This window comes from Chrysemys picta, chromosome 2, assembly GCF_011386835.1.
Source record: "Chrysemys picta bellii isolate R12L10 chromosome 2, ASM1138683v2, whole genome shotgun sequence".
Taxonomy (NCBI): domain Eukaryota; kingdom Metazoa; phylum Chordata; order Testudines; family Emydidae; genus Chrysemys; species Chrysemys picta.
In genome coordinates, this window is record NC_088792.1 from 68,893,340 (window position 1) to 68,914,956 (window position 21,617).

At 41.5% G+C, this 21,617-nt stretch overlaps 1 protein-coding gene across 6 annotated transcripts in view; it reads right to left on the reverse strand.

The window, feature by feature from the left end:
* Positions 1-21,617, reverse strand: part of RFTN1 (raftlin, lipid raft linker 1) — a 129,951-nt gene that overhangs the window by 105,072 nt on the left and 3,262 nt on the right. For 4 of the 6 annotated variants that reach the window (XM_065587052.1, XM_008170495.4, XM_005297035.5 and 1 more), the window contains exon 2: positions 13,766-13,918. In XM_065587052.1, coding sequence (XP_065443124.1) covers positions 13,766-13,910 — 145 coding nt within the window. In that variant the 5' untranslated portion in view covers positions 13,911-13,918. Of the gene's footprint in view, positions 1-13,765; positions 13,922-21,617 lie in introns of all 6 variants that reach the window. The other 2 variants (XM_042862010.2, XM_065587054.1) reach the window with 1 other exon arrangement.

Genomic DNA, 21,617 nt, shown 5'->3' on the forward strand with positions numbered 1-21,617 from the left:
CTAAAACTAGGTAATTATTTCCTTTAGAATCGTGGCAGGGGTAGGCTACATCCATAATGAACAGTAGCTGCATTAGAAACACATGTTCTTGGAAGTACTACCGTTGCCAACCCTCCAGGATTGTCCTGGTGTCTCCAGGAATTTAATTAAAGATTAATCTTAATTAAAGATGTCATGTGATGAAACCTCCAGGAATATATCCAACCAAAATTGGCAACCCTAAATGTGCCAACCTTTTTAGACTAGAGGTTGGTTAAAGATACACCTCTACTCCAATATAATGCGACCCGATATAACACGAATTCGAATATAACATGGTAAAGCAGCGCTCCGGGGGGGCGGGGCTGCGCACTCCAGCAGATCAAAGCAAGTTCGATATAACGTGGTTTCACCTATAACACGGTAAGATTTTTTGGCTCCTGAGGACAGCGTTATATCGAGGTAGAGGTGTACTATGTAACTTATTAGTAAATTACTTACGCTATGTTGAAACAAACAAAGCTTTTATGATGCCTACTACTATTTTATACAGCACTTTTCCACAAATTGTTACTTAAAAAAAAAAAAGCTTACTACACAACTAAAATCCTTTGAGTCAAAGCCTGCACCTCCAATTCATGCAAAACTCCTACAGAAAGGTCTCCAGAATTTTGCCCTTTATCTTTAGCAGTGAATTTATCAGGAATAAGGTTTTCATAGTACACTGAAAATGACAATCGGGGCAGAGGCTGTGGCCCAGCACTGGCAGCTGAGAGAGATATGTCACCACCAATGCACCACATCACATCTAAGTAGGCAGGAGAACCTGTTAGGGAGCCAGAGAATAGTGGAAAAGGCACTTAAATATTAGCAAAGTACTTCCCAAGAGTACCATTTTGTATTTTTTAAGCACGCCAGCCAGAGCAGGGGTGATGGATTCACTAAGGAAAAATAAATTTTTGTTGCCAAAAAAATTGCTTTTTTTTCCCTTTAACTCAAACCTTGCTGTTGCCCTCCAGCAGTTGAACTTCTACTCCCCTTCTGCACAAAAATGTGGCCAGTTTCATTTGTGTGTGAATAATTCTCACAGAGTTATATTGGTAGTTTGCAAGTCTATTGGAAAACCACCTCGTAAACCCTAAATATGGGTCATAGGAGCATGGTAACAAACTCCAGCACCAGAGAATAGAACTGAACTGCAAAAACAAACAAGAAGCCAGTGCTGACAGATCAAAAACAGAGATCTGGACGATTTTTCATAATTATGCCTGCTAAGAATAATAGAGCATTCCCCCAAAATATCTGATGAGAAAACAGAAGTTTAACATCATTGCTTTGTACAGTAAAGAGTTCACGTGATCCTTTCAATGTGTAAAAATACTTGGTGGAAATAAAAATGCAAGTACCAGAAACATCTTGCTTTCAAAGCTGCCAAAGAATCAGTTACTGGAGGTATAATAATCTTATCCGAAAGTAATAAATGCACATAATAAAGACATAACAGATGTCCCATCTAACGGGGATAGGATTCTACTGCACTATGAAGATGGTAAACATGAAGCATCATGCAGTCCATCTTAACAAGATATAAACCTCTTCCTCACCTCCTGAAATGTTCAGACTCGTACCATCCTTTATGACAATTAGTGGCATTGAAATTACGTAGTTTTATAATCCCACCTCCTGCATAGCATCATTTTTTTTTAATGATTCTGAGTTTCCCCCCCCAATGAACATGTTAAAGGGGCTTTTAAAGCAGCAGGAACCCCAGCATAAGGGGTCTCCCGAGCCAGTGGCAGAAGCAATGCAACAACCTAATACCAGCGTCCAGCATGGAATGCATGGGAGGAGTGACACTGTCCTCTGGTTAGTCTTGGTTGTTCACAATCCTTAGCAGGCCACAGGAAACCCAGGCACAAGTTAAGAGCAGCCGTAAAGTTGCTCTAAGTTCCACTGGTGGCCAAGAAGCATCTTAGCAAGGTCCCACAAACCAGAGGGTGCAGAGGTGGCTTAAAAGCTCTTTCTTCCTCTCCTCTCCATTCCTGTGCTGAGTGCATATCAGCTGGAATGGAGAATTGCTCCCAATGTGTATATACAGCTACCAGATTCTAAGTAGTATTAGGTCTCCCATTGCCCAATAATGGAATTTCAAAATAAGAGAAATCTTCTGAATTTAGGACTTCTGAATAATGCCTTTTGAACAATTAACCAAACTCAAAGGAAAGGCAGCTTGAGCTTCTACCACTGGTTTTGGAAAGGCTTTTCCTGGAAACATCAACTGCTGGGCAGATCATTTCTCCCCCCAAAAATTTACTAAAACAAAAAACAAAAAACAGACAAATATTGTAAGGGTGCAGCTTGATAACAAAAAGTCTGACAATTATAAAGTATTTTATTCAGTGCACATGTGGTGAAGAACAATGAAAATAATCCTGCAGAATATGTACAATTTTATCTATTTGATCATTTGAAAGGCTTCATCAAGGCAGTCGACCCAGCTGGAAAAAATCGGATAGAAGCAGGACCACAGAGAAAAACAGATGCTGCATCTGAGCTTAGCATTCCTAAGTAAATAAATAACAAAAACAAAACAAAAAAGATTCTGACACTGTTCCAAACTTTACACAACAATAACTTAACAAAAGACCATTTATTCTGTCGGTCTCTCTTTTCGTTCTTTTGTTTTGTGTTGTTGGATACAAGTAGATGCTAATTTTTTGCTTTTTAATAAATTGTACAATAAGTGGTGGTGAATTAACCCGTGCAATTTAGCACCATTTGTCAATTCTTGTGTCAGTTGTTCAGAAATTCAGGAAATAATTGTTTAAATAAAAGAGAACCAATACAGGGCTTAGCAACCAAAGAATAACAGCAGCAGACTGGTGTTTATTTATATTTCATGAGTAACCATGTCTTGACTCATCTCTAACTTTTTCAAAACTCTTTCTATTTAATTTGTAAACCTCATACCTCATTCCCTTTCGGATTAAGGCTTTTATCATTTCATTTCAAAACACATGGCATCTTTAGGACTCCTCATTTCTTTGATGTTTTGAATTTTTTATGTACCACATACCATGTAAAGGTTCTGTTTTTCAGAGTTGAGATGAATTCTTCTACGCAATGACTGTTTAAGAGAGATGGGTAGAATTTCTGCCATTCTTAACGCACCTGATGACTGTCAAGCTTGTCTTTAGTGCATTGATCAAGAGATGCAGTTCATAGCAAAGACTTAATGAGAATTTTTCTCCCTTGAAGAAACTGTTTCTTTCAAGAAAAATCTACAGCTAATATGTGCATTTCTTATTTATTTATTTATTTTAACTATACAGAAAGGCCTGTTTATACTAAGTAAAGAAGCTTTACAAACTACTGGTTAGAATGCCTTGAGCTTGCAGCTTCAGTACAATACCTTACTTCTAAACACAACAGCCATGCTCAACATTTTACAAAAGCTGGTCATACCAGTTGGCTGTGATGGTGGGAGGGCCTTAGGTCCAGCTGAACCTGTACAGTTTTCAACAGATTTCTCCACCATGTAAATGGAAAACTACAAATATTGCAGCTTTACTGGTTCAACTGGTCTTCTTATCTATATCCCCCACTACAGTGCCTCACATTTCCCAGAGTGCACTTGTGTAAGCATGACTGCATGTCAACATGCCAAAGTGGTTATCAAAGGCATTGCTGTGTGGATGAGATAAACCATTGTAAGGACAAATGAGACAACTAGCCATTTCAAGCAATGGTCGCTTCATTTGGTCTCCACTCATGAAATGGGATCTGAAATCATGGACTCTTACGAGTCATTGAGACTCCCTGTGGGCAGAGGGGTGTGCACGAGAGCGTCCATTTCAAAATGAGGCTTTAGTGTCAGTACATATTAACTGGAGAAGAAAACTGACAATTTTATTAGAGAATTCAAGAAAGCCCATATAATTTGTACACATTATACATTAAAAATAGAAAACAATGATATTTAATCCCTCCTAGTAAAATATTTTCCCTGGAGCATGTGCTGCAATTCCTTTTTACTCTCCATTGCAAACTTCAAACATCCATAAGCCATAAATCAACTCCCCCTTTCCCCAAAAATTCATGTGATCAACTTAAAAATGATAAATTTTTAAAAATAAATAATACATTGCAGGGGTTTTTGGTCTGTCCTGATTTTTGAGCCATTTAAATTTTTTAGTGTGATCATTTCAATTCAAAATTCAATCTTGAATGCACAAACAAGACCATGCGCCTCACTGTTGACAATCTGGAGCAGAACTCTACTTAACGTCTCCTTATTTCTTGTAGGAGGGTAGCTGCCATTCTGTCTGAATGCTCATCACTATCTTGTTGCCTGCTCCCTAAGGAAGTACTAGCCCATTGGGGGCCCTAAGCAGGAATATTGGGGGGGGCCCACACAACACATACTATAAAAGTGAATAAGGGGCTGCCTTGAGCTGCTCAGGGCCCTAAACAATTGCTTAGTCTGCTTAACGCCTAGCCCCAACACTACCCACTCCTCTCCTCCTTCTCTGCCTCACTCACTTCTCCCTGTTTTCCCCTATGCCCCACTGACTCCTACCTGCCCCCTACATTCATGTCGCCACTTTATTGTGCCTCCCTTTTCTCTCATGTTCTCCATCTATAGCACCCCCATGACTCCTGTCGCTCCTTCAGTGTCCTCCTGTCCTCAACATTTCCCTGTTCTTCCCACAGTTTCTGTTCTACCATTATATTCTCCTGTCTCCACACACTTTCCCCATACACTCTCCTAACCACAAAACCCAGGAGGCAAGTAGCCTTCTGGTGTGCAGCTAGGCTGCAGTCCCATTGGAAGCAATGGGCAATGGCAATTACTGTTACAAGGGCCGCCTCGCTTCCACATGCCAATGTTGTAGGGAAATGGTGACCTTCTTGACCGAAAGCAGCCTATGGTTGCTAGAGTTGCCAACTTTCTAATCGCACAAAACCAAACACCCTAGCACCACCCCTTCCCCAAGGCCCCGCCCCCTGCCCCACCCCTTCCGAGGCCCTGCCCCCACTCACTACATTTCCCCTCCTTCGGTGGCTCGCTCTCCCTCCCTCACTTTCACTGGGCTGGGGCCGGGGGTTAGGGTGTGGGGGGATGAGGGCTCCGACTAGGGGTGTGGGCTCTGGGGCAGGAGCTGGGTATGAGGGGTTTGGGTGCAGGAGGGGGCTCTAAACTGAGGGGTGGGGCCGAGGGATTCGGAGTGTGGGAGAGGGCTGTGGGTTGAGGCAGGGGACTGGGGTGCAGGAAGGAGTATGGGCTCTGGGCTGGGGGTGTGGGCTCTGGAGTGGGGCCAGGGATGAGGGGTTCAGGGTGTGGGAGAGAGTTCTGGGCTGGGGCATGGGGTTCAGATGCGTAGTGGGTCAGGGCTCCTGCTGAGGGTGTAGGCTCTGGAGTGGGGCCGGGATTGGGGGGTTTGACATGCAGAAGGGGGCTCCTGGTGTGGAGGGCTCAGGGCTGGGGCAAGAGGTTGGGGCACGGGCTTACCTCGAGCGGCTCCCAGTCAGTCGTGCAGCGGGGCTAAGGCAAGCTACTCCCTACTTCTCCTGGCTCCGCGCTGTGCTGCACCCTGGAAGTGGCCAGCAGCAGGTCCGGCTCCTAGGTGGGAGGGCCAGGATGCTCTGCACACTGCTCTCACCCACAGGCACCGTCCCCCCAGATCCCATTGGCCATGATTCCCACCCAATTGGAGTGCAAAGCTGGTGTTCAGGGTGGGGGCAGTGCACAGAACCCTGTGGCCCCCCGCCTAGGAGCCGGTCCTGCTTGCCGCTTCCGGGGTGTAGTGCAGTGCCAGGACAGGTAGGGATTAGCCTGCCTTAGCTTCACAGCACCATCGACCAAACTTTTAAGGCCCGGTCGGCGGTGCTGACCAGAGCCCCGTTTCAACCGGGCATTCCAGTCGAAAACCAGATGTCTGGCAACTCTAGTGGTTGAGATCCCATTCAAAGTAATGGAAGTGGTGGCCATCTTGAATGGAAGCCACATTTTGCAAATTTCGTGCCCACAACTGATTTTAAATTCTCATGATCTACAATATCAAATCAAAACCACAAGATTCAGTAACTCCATTCACTTTTATTTAGTCGATATCTATAAATAATCTATATATAAATAGCAAATATATGTCAAAACACTTGATTTACAGAGTTATATCAGACTTTTCATGTACATTTCTCAGACTTCCTAAATACATTCCAATATCTAATTATCTAATAACCTAAAATATCTAAAAGGGAAGAAAAAACAAGTAATGATTAGAAAGTTTGAAAAATTAGTACCTCTATTAAATCAAATGTGGAGTCAACACTTCAGACTAAGTATGACCATTAAACATTATATATATATATATATATATATATATATATATATATATATATATATATATATATATATATATATATATATATATATATATTCTGGTCTTCTTAATATAAACTATGGTGCCCAATCCTATACTCTTTACTCAGACAAAAATCCCACTAATTTGCAGAATCAGGCCCATAAGTGACTATCTTGCAATTTCTAGGCACAATGGGAGATGGTAGCAACATTTAAATTAGCTAAAGAAAATTTTCATCTCATATTTCAGCTTTTATTGTAATGTAATGTCGCTTTTTCCATGTATGGGTTCAAAACAGGCTTTATGCTGCTCAATAACTTTGGGAGGAGGGGGTTATCTCAAAACTACACATCATGTTAGAGGAAGACAGGATTTGAAACCACAGATGTCTTGTATTGTATTGAAGAAGCTATTTTACTTTTGACCATAACACTGCAACTGCCTATGTACCCAATGCTGTGGTCCTTATGTAGCACCGACAGACCCCAGTCATCCGTGGGTGGGATCGAACTGGGGATCTCTGGAGCTTAGTGCATGAGTCTCTACAGCATGAGCTAAAAGCCAACTGGCTCTTAGCGAAGGCTGTAGAGCAGACTCATTTAAACACACACACACACACTCTCTCTCTCCCTCTCTTCCCCTCTCTCTCTCCCTCCCCTCCGTGCCGCCACTAGATGGGACAGAACACCACACCCAGGAGGTGTGTGGGTTACACGTACATAAGCAGAACTCTCAGAGAAGTCAACAGGAAGTTTTCCAAAATGACTGCAGAGTCACTTAAATACTTCCTTTTTCTCGCTAAAATGGTGGCGTTCCTTATTTGTCAATGGAGTAAAAAAATCTTTTTTACTTACTATTCCTGTATCTCTAGTTGCTTGACTGTGGCTGCATGTATATAGATTGTTATAGGTACGATTATTTTGATCCTATGCCTTTCTGTTATAGTAAAAAGGTCTGGCATCAGCATGATGACACCAAACCACATGCAGCCTATGACTCAAGACTAATCTGTTCACCCACACACTCAAAAGCAATTACGCTTTTTCCTTGTGGGACTGTCATGTATAACAGTTAAAGGTCCAAGTTGTTTTTCTCATGGAGAGGTTTTTACTTCCCCTGTAGTTGGTGGGCTTACAATGCAAACTAAAAAGAAATGAGTTATATTTCCCCAGGGTTTTCTTTTCAGTACGATTAAGAAAAGTGACTTCTTAGTCAAGAGCTAAGTGACACCAAGATTTCCTGTTTTCTCTCAGCAGGGAGGCTGTCATCACTCAATATTAATTGATTTTAACCCTCCATCCATCACGCTACAGTTGCACAAATTTCCAGTCAAAGATCAACTATTGTTCTCACAGTAAACTATTCAGAACTTCTCCATTAAAATTAAGTGTTGCATATATTTTGTATGTTGTCTGTCACTTGACACAAGTTAATGGATATTTTCTCTAAATATGCAGTTAAAAAATAATGGAAAACCCCCTAACATTTTACCTTAGGGTTCCTTCCCACTTACCCCAGCTCCATCATAAAGCCATTATGGTTTCATTATTTAATCCACAACAAATTACAAGCAACTCTGGAGCCTGATTCTACTCCAATTTAAATCAGTGGAAATCTTGCCACTAATTTGAATAGAAACAGGATCAGGCCCTTTTGGCTTGTAGCTGTTGAGGAATTTTCGCCATTCGATCAGAAACAAAGCCTTTGCAATTGGCAGCTGCTAAGACCAATTCCTTGATTCTGAACAACATCAGGAGCATGTAACCCTCATGCAGATTGGAAAAAATTATAAAGATGGAGGCAACAGACTCTGTAAAAGCAAAGAAGGAGATTGGGTGCAGTACTTGAATTGTTAACAGGAGGAGAAGGTTTCTTAGAAATACAAACCTTTCTTTGCAGATAGGTTTGTAACTGCTTTTCCATTATGGGAAACAGAGATCAATCTTAAGAAAGAAAAATAGGAGTTCAACTACAGCTTTAAAAGAGCCTCAGTTCTTATACAAAGCAACAAATCAGAAAGGGTAAGAATGGAGAGTTCTACCTGCCTACTGCTACCTATTTTTAAGGTTAATTAAGTCAATACATTATAAATGCTGTAGCACCTGGGAACCAGGCGTTCCCATATTTTTTCATAACACAGATCTCAACAGAAAGATTGTCTTGCAGACCTCCTCGCACAGACCACCCCATCCATTTGTAATTTTTTAACATCCCTGTAGCAACTACAACTATTGCCTACCTTGAAAATATTAGTGAAGTATTTAGGCTGAGAGTGTATAAAAAAAGCACCTAAGGGAGCAATTCACTCTCAATGGAAGCTGGACACTAACTTCCTTAGGCACTTCTGAAAATCTCACCCTCACTGTATTTTTAGCATCTTGTATCATGATTTAGCAGATGGAAACCAGGAGAAGACTTAGACCTATGTGACCAGAAAGCTCTCCACAGACAGGCAGCAAGTGCTTTGCAAAGCATCGAAACATTGATCTCTAATACATACACCATAAGTTTACATACACCATAAGTGTATATTCATGAACTGCATATTTACACGTGTGTTCTTTATCAGCAATTGGTAGGTTCACAAGAAATCACCAAATCATAGGTAGGTTTTCATCTACCCTACAAAAAACTACCCTGTTGGGGATCCTGTTACAACATGGTATTTCCCCAGAGCAGTTTGGTCTTGAGGGCACAGGCAAGACTGATGGCTATTTTAAAAAATTCAGTGTATCTGCATGTTATTAATAAGACCTCAGTACAGAAATTTTGTAGCATACTTAGTAATAAAGTCAGTCTGACCTACTCCTTACTTTAGATCCATTGATGAACATGCATTTGGGCAAGACCATGGCCAGTTAGGTAAAATACAGAACTGGATATCAGGTTAGGATTCTATTCCTAGCTCTGCCACACATATAACTTTAATTAAGGCACTCAAGTTGTATGTGCCTCAGTTTCCTCATCTGTTACATGAGATTAATCTTTTTCTACCTCATTAGGATGTTGAGATAATTTATTAATTTATGTTTATAAGGTGTTTGGAGATCCTTGCACGAAAACTACTATATAAATGAAAAATATTATTTAACATTTTGTTTTACAAGAAAAGGTAAAATGATGAAATCAACTAAGACACATGCTGTTGGAATACTTAGCATATATCATCAGTAAAATATACCTTGTCAAGAGGTATGAGGCTGCAAACAAGAAACTATCTAAGTAATCTAAAAAAACAATTTTTTGAGTCTATCATCATACAGCTGTATACACAAAAAGTATGGGAAGCAAGTTCCTATTTAAAAACTAGAATGTAGTTGATATGCTTTCCCAAGCTATTAAACTTTAGTTAAAAGTCAAACAGGGTAAAGAAATCTGAAGTTCTAACTACCAGTTATACTAGTTAGAGCAATTATTTTTAATAAAAGCAATAAATCTGCAGCATACAACACTAACATGTTTAATGTTCTTTTTATGTCATATTACATATAAAAATTGTTTTCTATGCCTCAGAGAAAACATTTTATGCATTGCTGTAGTCTGATAATTGGGTTTTGCTTTGACCTATAGTGGCAAGCAATTTTACTGCAGATTGCTTTGAGCAGCTATAATTCATTTGAGGGAAATGCTGATGTGCTTATCAGAAGACAAAAAGTAGAATATTTGCTTTCATATTTGATTGTGATTCTATTACTGGAGAGGGAGTAATGCCCTGATCCTGCAAACACGTGCTTAATTTTTCATATGTATGTAGTCCAATTGAAATCAATGTGATTATATGCATGAACAAAGTTGAGCCCACATGTAAGTGTTTGCAGGATCAGGGCCTACAGCAATACAACATTTAAACTCAGATATATGAGTAATAAAAATTTTCAGACAAGTAATCCATCTAGGGTGACCAGATGTCCCAATTTTATAGGGACAGTCCCGATATATGGGGCTGTGTCTTATATAGGTGTCTATTACCCCCACCCCCTTTCCCGATTTTTCACACTTCCTGTCTGGTCACCCTAAATCCATCATCCCCTTCTCCTTCCCAGTTTACTGCTCTCAATCTGTGGATTTTATCTTTCCATATTTATCTGCTAGGAAGCCAGGTTTATGAGAAGTAAGTTCCTTTCTAATTTATCTGTGTTTTACATATGGTGCATGATCTCATTGTAGCCAATGCACAAAGATCTCTGAACTAATAATATTTTACCATGCTAACTTCATTTAATCACTCTCAAGAACAAAATGGTGGTAACCTACCTAGTCAAGTGGAAATACAAAACTAGAATGCAGATTTCCTTTAGACACTTCTGCTTACAAAATGAAAGCAGGTAATTAAATAACTTCAAATTGGAAAAAAATTGCTTTTACCAGTCTTAAATCAAATAAAAACACCTGCAAAAGTAAAAACACCTTTACTTTTTCAGTGCATGAGGTTTCCAAATCCCAGCTATGAATACAATTAGATTCCCCACAGTGAGATTGTGATCAGTTAAACTAAGTACCTTGTCAAGACAATAACTGAAATGTGGTACTAATTTAAGTATATTTCAATAGTAAAGGTTCACTTAACTTTTGATTTTACAACATAAAATATGACCTCATAAAAGGCTCATCTATACCATAATGGTGTGTTTTCATTTAAAAAAAAACCACATTGACTTCAATAAATCTGAAACAACTGTTGTTAGAACAATATAATTGAACATCAAAAATGTTACTTGTCTCATGTCCAATAGTGTGTCACACATTTTAAATATATATAGAAAGATAGATCCATTCTCTGAACAGATTATAATCTAAGATCCCAGTTCTACAAAGACATGCATGTACTTTAATTTGCACACTATGAGTAAAGAACTGGGAATATAATCTTAATAAAACAATACAGATAAAGGAGTGGGGATGGATGTAACTCAAGAGTTCTTTTTCTAACCTTTATCTCTTTGCTTTTTTTTTATTCTGCTCTCTTTTACTATAAAGATGCTATCTGTTACACTAAGGAATTTATTACCATACAAACACACACATAAGATACGAATCAGTTAAACAATATGCAAAACTATATCAATTTCTAATGTCCTCTCTTGGATACAGGCTTGGCAGCAGCGTGTTTATAAAGGGACTGATCCTGCAGACAGAACCATGGACATTCTTGTATATCTCCTGTTTCAGAACTTTTGCACACAAGACCTAGCGTGTGAACCTGCTAATCAAGGGACCAGGTATAGCAGGATGGATGGTTTTGTGGCTAAGACATTTAACCGGGATGCAGGAAATCTGGGTTCTGTGACAGAGTTCCTGTGTGGCTATTTGCAAGTGACATCATCGTTCTGTGCCTTAGTTCCCCATCTGTAAAGTGAGGATAACAACATCTCCAAACCTCAGAGTGTTAGGAGCAGAGCTTAAATTCAGCTGGAGCCATCCGGAGCAGAGCTCTGGTAAATATTTTCAAACCCACGAGAGCCCCGGCGCACCCTGCTAGGCTGAAACCCCTAGCCCCAGGGCTCCAGAAAATACTTGGGGAGAATTTAAGCCCTGGTTAGGAGGATACATTTAGTAAAGATTCTGAGGCACTCAGATATTGTGGTGATGAGTGACACAGAAAAGACTATAAATAAACAAACGTCCTCAATATTAATGCATTTCCACTAGCTCCACAGTATGCAATATATCACAGTAAGATTGCTTAGAAAATCAAAGTACAGACATGAAAGCTCTCAGAATTTCAAAATGAGCTATTTGACTTGGTTTTGTATTTATTTACTTCAATTTCAACACACAAATATAAAAAGAATGCCTATCCCAGCCTCCTGATGTTCTTGACAAATAACTAGAAACGCATTCCAATTAAGATAAAAACAGCTGTAAAAATTCAACAACCCTTCTCCAACAAAAGAAACAAGTCCACAAAGCCAAAATTTCTCTACCCCACGTCCCCAAACTCCATTTCCCTCAAATCCACATTCCTACTCAACCACTCCCTCCAAATCCTCAGCTTTCTCCAAATGCCTGGCCAAACAGAAGGGCTTTGGAGCATGGAGGATAGGTTGATCAATGGCAATTAATCACGATGGTCACAGATGCAATCCCACTGGGGGTCCCTAAACGTCTGACTGCCACAAGCTGGGACTGGACGACTGGGGATGGATCATTCGATAACTGCCCTGTTCTGTTCCTTCTCTCTGAAGCATCTGGCATGGGCCACTGTCAGAAGACAGGATACTGGGCTAGACAGACCACTTATCTGACCCAGCCTGGCCATTCTTATGCCTAAAGGTTAAACAATTTGTGCTATTTTGGATGAAAAGTGAATTCTAAAATCAAGAGGCTCTCAAGGAGAACATCTTGCCAGCAATGCCCTCTCTCACATAAGTGACTTCCAGCTTGAGCATCTACACTGACAGAGTTGCACCAGGAAAGAAGTGATCTCTCAAACAAACAGGTCCCTAGTCATTTAGCACTTTATAGGGCGGAACCATGATTTTAAACTCTGTCTGGAAACCAACAGACAGCCAATGCAGATTCCAAAGCACAGTTGTCATATGTTAAAAAGTGGGTCACAGCCTTCTGCACCAACTTCAGGTTCCAAAGAAGTTTAAGGTATAGTCCGATGTAGAATGTACTATAGTAGCCTAACTTTGAAATAACAAAAGGCATGGATGACTGCAGCCTGGCATTTCTGGAAGAGCTTCTAGGTTCATAGATGTCAACACAAGAGAAAATAAATGGAATATTCATGAGCAGTCATCAGATTAAGATGTGGACTATTTGGCATACTGTTGAAAGGAAGAGGCTCATTGCTGGACAAAGTTAAGATATATATTGAAACTACAAGGCTCTGTGCCTTTCAGCTGTTGTTTTTTTTAAAGTGGGCTTCTGCCATTTTCCATTTTTCCAGGCATATGAATGCAACAACACAGCCCCTAGGTATTAGTCACAGCCTGAGGGTTATGAATGACAGGTCCGCAAAGTGACAACACTGAATTCAACCTCTAAAAACAGTGATCGAGAGTGACAGTGGGAGGGGGAAACAGTGGAAAACTGTCCAACATTCCAGCTCTGAATCATTTTACCAAATGAAATCTGGATAATGTGCAAAGGTAAAGGAATCTAAACATATCCTTTCATATCAAATACACGGAATATAAGGAATCCCTTCTAAAATCTGAAGAGCTACATTTTATGCATTAGTTTAAAATCTATGGTAGAAAAAAAATGTTGAGTAAGATATTGTCAAGATGGTAAAATCATCAAGATCATTGTGACTGCATGTATTAAAGTTATTTAAGGCCAAAGAGATTAAACAAGACTTTTAAAAAAAATATAAATACTCACATGTACTATACTAGTTAAAAGCATTATGAATTGATTGGCTTCTCAGTGTCATCAAAAATAAGTGAAAAGAAAAAGAGTTTTGTACTTACCATCATTCAGAGTTGTGAACTCCAGGAAACGATACTCATAGGAAACATCTATCTTGGTTTCTACCTGGGGCCTCTTCAAAGTTGAATAGATATTACCAGGCCGTTTTTCATCACGTTTCTCTAATTTGGTTAGTCCACAACCCATTTCAACAGCTGCTGATTCAGAGAGGTAGGGGAAGGGGGAAGAAAAAAATAACAGCACTCATTTTTCTATTTCATATGCCAGTCTCAAAGTTTCTATGATTTATATTTATTTTAAAAAATACGCTGTCCATAGACCTTTACAAAACAGCATAATTTAATAAATGTTCAGATACTAAATAATCTATATTTATCACGCCTGACTCACTTTTTTAAAGATAAAATTAACAGGTGTACTATTATTTTATTGAAAGCTGAAAATGTAATGTACCTGTAATATACTCTGAAGTACACACGTTCAGTTACAGACAGTGATATAAAATGCAATATAATGTTATTAAGCAGTCAACATATATATATATATAAAGCAACAATTATATTATATATCTATGACTGCTATAGGAAAATATAGTTATACCTATCCAACTGCAAGATCTGTCCTAATATTAAAAGTTATCACTTGATCTGTATTTAAATGAAAAAACCATGTATCTGAAACTAAATGTTTCAGCTTTTATGGGATTTTAGATAAAAATCCTGTATTCATCCTATCCCTCCCATCCTTTTCAGGGTAAGCTACAGGAAATAATAGTTACCTTAGGTAGTCAACTTTAGAACAGAATAAAAGCTGGCTGGACACTAACGATCGCCTAACACAAATTGGAAACAGAAATCAACATGTGCTAAAAAGAAGATTTGTTGCTTCAGTATGAAAGTGTCCAGAGAAATGTTACACAAATGTGTGTTATATGTTGTGCCAAGCTTTAAGTGTTTTGCCATTTACCCTATGGAAAAAATAATGCTTCTCTGTTTATTTTGGCAGAATTACACAAACTTCATTATTTTAAATCATTTCTATAAAGCTGGAGTTAGATATTTTACTTAGTGAATTAAAAGCTAAGCATTGCTAATGTTTTTTCTATTTTAGACAGCATACAGTCTGCAATCAATGACGAAAGGCAACATTGCATAAATGTTTAGTAGTCAAAAATATTTAACAAAGTTATGTAATGACTGAGCTTCCTTTTACGAATAAGAATTAATTTGCTTTGCTTCTTTAGCTACATCCATTCACAATACAACAAAGGATCTTGGTAATATGGCTAGCACAAAGAAAACAATATGTTAAAACAATGTGACAAAGCAGCCTATACTTTAAGGTACTGCTTTGATAAGGTACTTAAAACATATGCTTAACTTTAAGCATGAGAGAAGTCCAACTGACTTTAACAGGACTACTTTAAGCATATGCTTAAGTTCCTTGCTGAATCAGGGCCAAAGGCCACAAGAAGTCTTATCAAGCAAATCAATATTTGGCTGTATTTCAGTGGTGAATGAGATAATCGCTATGTAGAGCATGTATAAGTATTAGGGTTGCCAACTGTCTAATCACACAAACCCAAACACCATTGCCCAGCCCCTTCCTCAAGGACATGCCCCTGCCCTGCCCCTTCTCTGAGGCTCTGCCCCCCACCCACTCCAGCCCCCTTCCCTCAGTCACTCGCTCTCCTCCACCCCCACTCATTTTCACCGGGCTGGGTCAGGGGTTTAGGGTGCGGGAGAGGGTGTAGGCTCTGGGCTTGGGGGTGGGATGGGGCAGAGGGGTTTGAAGTGTGAGAGGGAGGTGGAAGGGGTGCGGAAGGGGGTAGCGGGGCGGCGCTTACCTCGGGTGACTCCTGAAAGCAACCAGAACATCCCTCTGGCAGCAGCTCCTACGCGAGGGGGCCAGAAGGTCTCTGCGCACTGCCTGTGCCTGCAGGCTCTGACCCCGCAGCTCCCATTGGCCGCAGTTCCCAGCCAATGGGAGCTTGCGGAGTCGGTGCTCAGGGTGGGGGCAGCGCGCTGAGCCCCCTGACCTCCCCAGGAGCCGCAGGAACGTGCTGGCTGCTTTCAGGAGCAGCACGGAGCCAGGGCAGGCAGGGAGCCTTCCTTAGTTTCGCTGCGCCGCCAGACTTTTAGCACCTAAAATCTCCTGGTTTGTGTGCAGTAGCCTTTGGGAGATAGAGCCTTATTCCGGGACACTCCCGGCGAAACCAGGAGGTTGGCAACCCTAATAAGTATGCAAATGTTTATAAAGCACTCTGGGTGAATATTGCTATGTAAGTTGTTGGTATTACTAGCTCAGTGCCTGCAGCCCTTCTTCATGTGAGGAGTCCCAGTGAAATCCATAGGAGTCGTCATATGAATAGGGGTGCAGGAGGAAGTCTTTAAAGGCTCAGTGATGACTTATGAGAAATTACTAAAAACATTGTTCAATTTTACAGACAATTTTGCGTTTTTTCTGACTTGGCTTGACAGCCCTAGAGAATTAAAGCCTCTGCTTACCACAGAACGGTATAGCAACAAAAGCTTCCCCAGGCTTCCCTGGCAATGTTTCTCTATCCAGTTCTGAGAAGACAATCCTTTGTGCCTTCGTACTCATTCAGATCATAGAATATCAGGGTTGGAAGGGACCTCAGGAGATCATCTAGTCCAACCCCTTGCTCAAAGCAGGACTAATCCCCAGACAGTTTTTTATCCCAGATCCCCAAATGGCCCTCTCAAGGATTGAACTCATAACCCTGGGTTTAGCAGGCCAATGGTCAAACCACTTGTAAGGGGACTGTTGCCCCCTTACTAACATTCAGTGGGGGTGTTTTGGTTGGCTAGCTCCCAGCACTAAAAGGGGAAGGGTCGAGGGCAAATCAGGAGCCTGAGACTGACGGTCCCCAGGAACCATGGGGAGAGGCCAATGCTCCAGATCAGCCTGATTGACAGGGCGGGCAGGCTAATCAGGGAGTCAGGAGGCCAGAGGGGGTCCCGTCCTCCGTGTGAACTGGAATGGCCTGAGTCAGACTGAGTGGGGCCGAGCTAAGGAGAGAGCAGGGGCCCAAGCTGAGCTGGAGAGCAGAACCGTGCCAGAGACGCAGCCCAGGGAGAGCAGATCCTGTGCTGGGAGCAGAGGTGCAGCCGCAGAGCCAGAGACGCAGCCCAGGGAGAGCAGATCCTGTGCTGGGAGTGGAGCTGCAGCCACAGAGCCAGAGACGCAGCCCGGGGAGAGCAGATCCTGTGCTGGGAGCAGAGCTGCAGCCGCAGAGCCAGGTGTGGTGAGCAAGTGGGGCCAGCCAAGGGGGAACCTGGGCAAAGGGCCCAGCACAGAAAGACACCCCCAGACAAGGGCCCTTGCAGGCCAGACCGGGAGGGGGACCTTAACCCTACGGGGGGCTGACGCTGGGAAGAAGGGTCCCTCCACTCAAAGCCCGGAGGTGTGTGGCCATTGCAAGTGTCCAACCCGCAGCGTCTCTGCAGCATGGCCTGGGCCTGAGAAGGAGGCCTGGGACCTACAAGAAGCAGACTGTGACCTGCCCTGACATTCCAGAGACACTGGTTGTGATGTTCCCTGCCACAGAGCAGGGTGATGTGTTTTCCTTTAACCTTTCCCATTTTTCCTTGTTCTTTTCTTTAGATTAATTGTTAATTAAACAACTTGTATTTGCTTTAAATTGTATGGAATAATCAGTGGGTCAGGGAGGTGCCCAGTGTAAAGAGAGTACCCCGGAGTGGGGACACCCTAGCCCCTGTCCTAGGTGACCACAGCAGGGTTGGGGGTCGAGCCCCCCAGGAATCCTGGGCCCAGCCTTGTTGGGGTTACGAGGACTCAGCCAGACAGGAGAGTGGAAGGGGAGCCCTCAAGGGCAGGGAGGCCTCTGGGTAAAGGAAGTGGGAGCGGGGACTCAGATCCTTTCGCTTGCCCACCTCACCGGGGTAGTGCAGAAGTCAGGAAATTTCCCCACAATAGCGGGACCATTCCCCCGCTTACACACTGAGCTATCCCTTGCCAGATGGTGCCGTCTCTGCTGAGAATGGTGAGTTTTAAGATGTGGGCACCTTTGCCTGTTGGACTGCATTGAGACCACCAACTATTTTCATATTGATGCACTGAATAATTATTTACCCAATGGCTATAACTTTCAATTAATGACCTAATGGTGAAAGATGCCATAACCCATATCTAATCCCTGAGACTGCAAGTCTCACCTTTCTTTTAATTAGGTATTTTTAAATGCCTGGGGTAAGGGTACGAAAACAGGATCTTTTCTCTGGAGTTAAAAGGATAAATAAGCAACAGAAATGGGTTTCACAGTGACAGCATAATCAATTGCTATGGAAATGATTATGATGTCACATAGGATTATGATTCAAGTGTGGTGACAGAAGAGACAAATTCTTAAAAAATAAAAACTTGCATTCACATGAAAATTCTTAGTAATAAAAAAAGATTTTTAAAAACCTGGAAATCTATAAATCACTCACATTTTTCTTAAAGTGTTTTTCAAATTTTCTATAATTTCCATCATGCCAGCTTTTTAAGAGATAGTTAATTTGAAAGTAACAACATGCTCTTATTCACAATTCAACAAGAATTTGATTATTGATCTTTATTTACTTGTTAGTATGATAAGGTGGAAAATTATTATTTTTCAACCCATTACATTTAGTATGAAAAAGAGAATAGCAAATATTTGTCTGTTCTAAGTTTTCAGACAACTGTGTTTCATTAAGAATGCATCTTCATTATCAATACAACAGCTTCACGTTTCTAGAAATTACTTGAATGATTTTTTTTAAATGGCAAAATCTAATGAAGATTGCTAAATATTAGAAATGAAGACTTATTCATGGGTTCTTAGAGTTGTAAGAAATAAAGCTTTTAATAAAATCTCTTGAAAGTTTGTTTCGCATCATTTTGGAAGACAGTGTTTTTAGTGGCAATTGTAAGGGCTAGGAGCCAGGACACTTCATTCTATTTACAGGTCTCTCTGTGACCGGCTTTCTGACTTTGAATAAGTCACAACTGCCTACTGCCTCAGTTTCCCATTCTGTAAGACAGGGACAATATTTACCTACCTTACAGGGACGTTGGAAGGCTTTTTAAAAAATAACTACAGGGCTTTAGATTTGCTAGGCCGTCATGGGGATCACACATTTTTTAAAGCTCCCACAATTTTAACCCTCCCATTTTGGAGAGGACCAACTGATGGACTCGATACTGAAAAGGGCTTTGGCTCTGACTCTGCGCAGTGCTTTGGCCAGCCATTGGCCTAATACATCACTGGAGAAGGAAGCATCAAAGCTCCTCCCCAAGTATGTTACTCAGTTACAGAATAGCTCTTATGGAGGGAATTGGTGAAAGCAGCTCTGCTCTGCAGAAGTTTTAGCTTAGCTCAGTTACTGCAAGTCTAGGGCAGATGGGCACGGCCTCAGTTCTCTCCTCCCTACACTGACTGCAGAAACATAAAGAAGTTCTCAGCCCCAAACCCACTCAGCATTTTTAAGCTAAATCCTGAGGACAGGAGTTGCTTGAAAGCTGATTCCTCCCTCCACCACCGTTAAACAAAAGTGGTTCAGTGTGAAGCAGAAGAGTGACAAGGGGGGCAAGAAGTACCAGCGAGAGAACCTAGACTGGGGAAGATGATGGACAGCACCAGACTTTGGAAACAGGGCATACAACCAACAAAAGCAGGGAGCTCATTATGCTGAAAGTGGGCATACAGACAGGGCCGGCTCTAATTTTTTGCTGCCCCAAGTAGCAAAAAAAAGCACCGCCCCCCGATTCCCCCGCCGAGCGCCGCGCCACCCCCCCCCAGCACCGCCCCCCCCGCCAAGCGCCGCGCCGCCGGAGCCCGCTCCTCCCGCTGAGCACCGCCGGAACACCCCCCCCAGCACCGCGCCCCGCGCCGCCCCCCCCGCTGAGCGCCGTGCCGCCGGAGCCCCCCCCCCCCCCCCGCCGAGTGCTGCCGGAACCCCCCCCCAGAGCGCCACGCCGCCTGAGCCCGCCCCCACCCCCTGCCGAGCGCCACCGGAACCCCCCCCAGCACCGCGCCGCGCCGCCGGAGCGCCCCCCCCACCGCCCCTTACCAGGTGCCGCCCCAAGCATATGCTTGGGTGCCTGGTGCCTGAGCCGGCCCTGCATACAGAAGGGACAGTTGACTCCTGCCAAGGTCTCACAAAGCGTTTGAATTCATCCTTCTTTTACAATTTGTACTCTCTCACACACTTTGTAAGAGTTTTAAGGACTTCCCTTCCCATGATAAAAGTGAAACTGTCCTGAACTATCTACATGTGTTTTATAAGTGTGTTTACAAATAACTTTGTATGTCAATATAAAAGAATAGTAGGTGACATAGCTTTGTTAAACACAGGTAGACAATGGCTCTTTATGTCAGTGGCACTCAACCGTTCCAGACTACTGTATCCCTTTCAGGAGTCTGAATTGTCTTGCGTAACCCCAAGTTTCGCCTCACTTAAAAATTGCTTACAACATGAGACACAGAAATACAAAAAAGTGTCACAGCACACTATTACTGAAAAATTGCTTACTTTGTCATTTTTACCATATAATTATAAAATAAATCAGTTGGAATATAAATATTGTACTTACATTTCAGTGTATAATATATAGAGAAGTATAAACAAGTCATTGTCTGTATGAACTTTTAGTTTGTACTGACTTTGCTAGTGCTTTTTATGTAGCCTGTTGTAAAACTAGGCAAATATCTTGAGTTGATGTACCCTCTGGAAGACCTCTGCATTCCCCCCAGGGATACATGTACCCATGGTTGAGAACTACTAGTTTATGTAATTTATGTTTCCAAATGATTTGAAAGAGCAAATTATTTAATTATGTTTCCCAGCACAACTCAGGGCTGCTGTAAGTATTTAATAATATTTATACGTACTTGCTCTGCACTACATTTTCATTCTCAGACCAGGGGAATACCAATGTTCAAGGGGTGGAAAACCCCATGCCTGATGTAACAAATTTATGAGGCCCAGTTAAATGTTCCTCTAAAAAATGCAGGGAAGGTAGACTGAAATAAAGTCATAAATGTGACCACTGGTATTGTGAAAAAATACATTATTCACATAATTTATTACTAATGTCAAAAACTGAAACTAATAGATTAGAAGCACTATAAAGGATTAAAAAAAAGATTAACAACATTTTCCCCTTGTAAACTGAAGATCATTTATGTCTTAGCAAGGTTAATTATTTTTCTATTAAGTCAAAGAAAGTTAACTGAGTACTACTGGGTTCCAAATGGAACAACTGGCAGTTTCTTTTAACCAGATAAAATATCAGTTTGGAAACTACAGTATAATGAAATATTTACAGTTTTACTCCCAATAAATAATTTTTAGGATAAAACACATCTAATCAATCCAGCTTGATGGCTTGGCTTAGCTGGTGCACTGTACTGCCATACAGCAGCCTCTAGTTCCACTTGCTTTCCCTACCAAGGCTATGAGTGCCACAGGAAGAGCATACTGAGCCCTACAGGAATCCTTTGGCCAAGTCGCGAACATTACAGATAAACCCATCCAATTCCCATTCCATCCAGTTCCCCTTTTCCAAGAGTATGCAGGGTTACTGGGACAATGACAAGCAGAGAAACTCATAGCTCTTACAAGGATGCAGATTAAACAATGCTAGAAAAAAAAGTACATCATTCCCATTTTCTAGATTAACCAAGTTCATATTCACACACACGTAAACACATTCCTGTACACACACATTTAATAACTGTTGTCCTACATTGCCAAAATGTCACGGATATCCATGATCTCTGTGAACCATATCACATCAGTGTGTCATTGTTCTTGAGTCTCAATTAATTTACCGAGGAATTTCAAGCCAGAAAGACTAACAAGCCATTACCACACTAGTCCT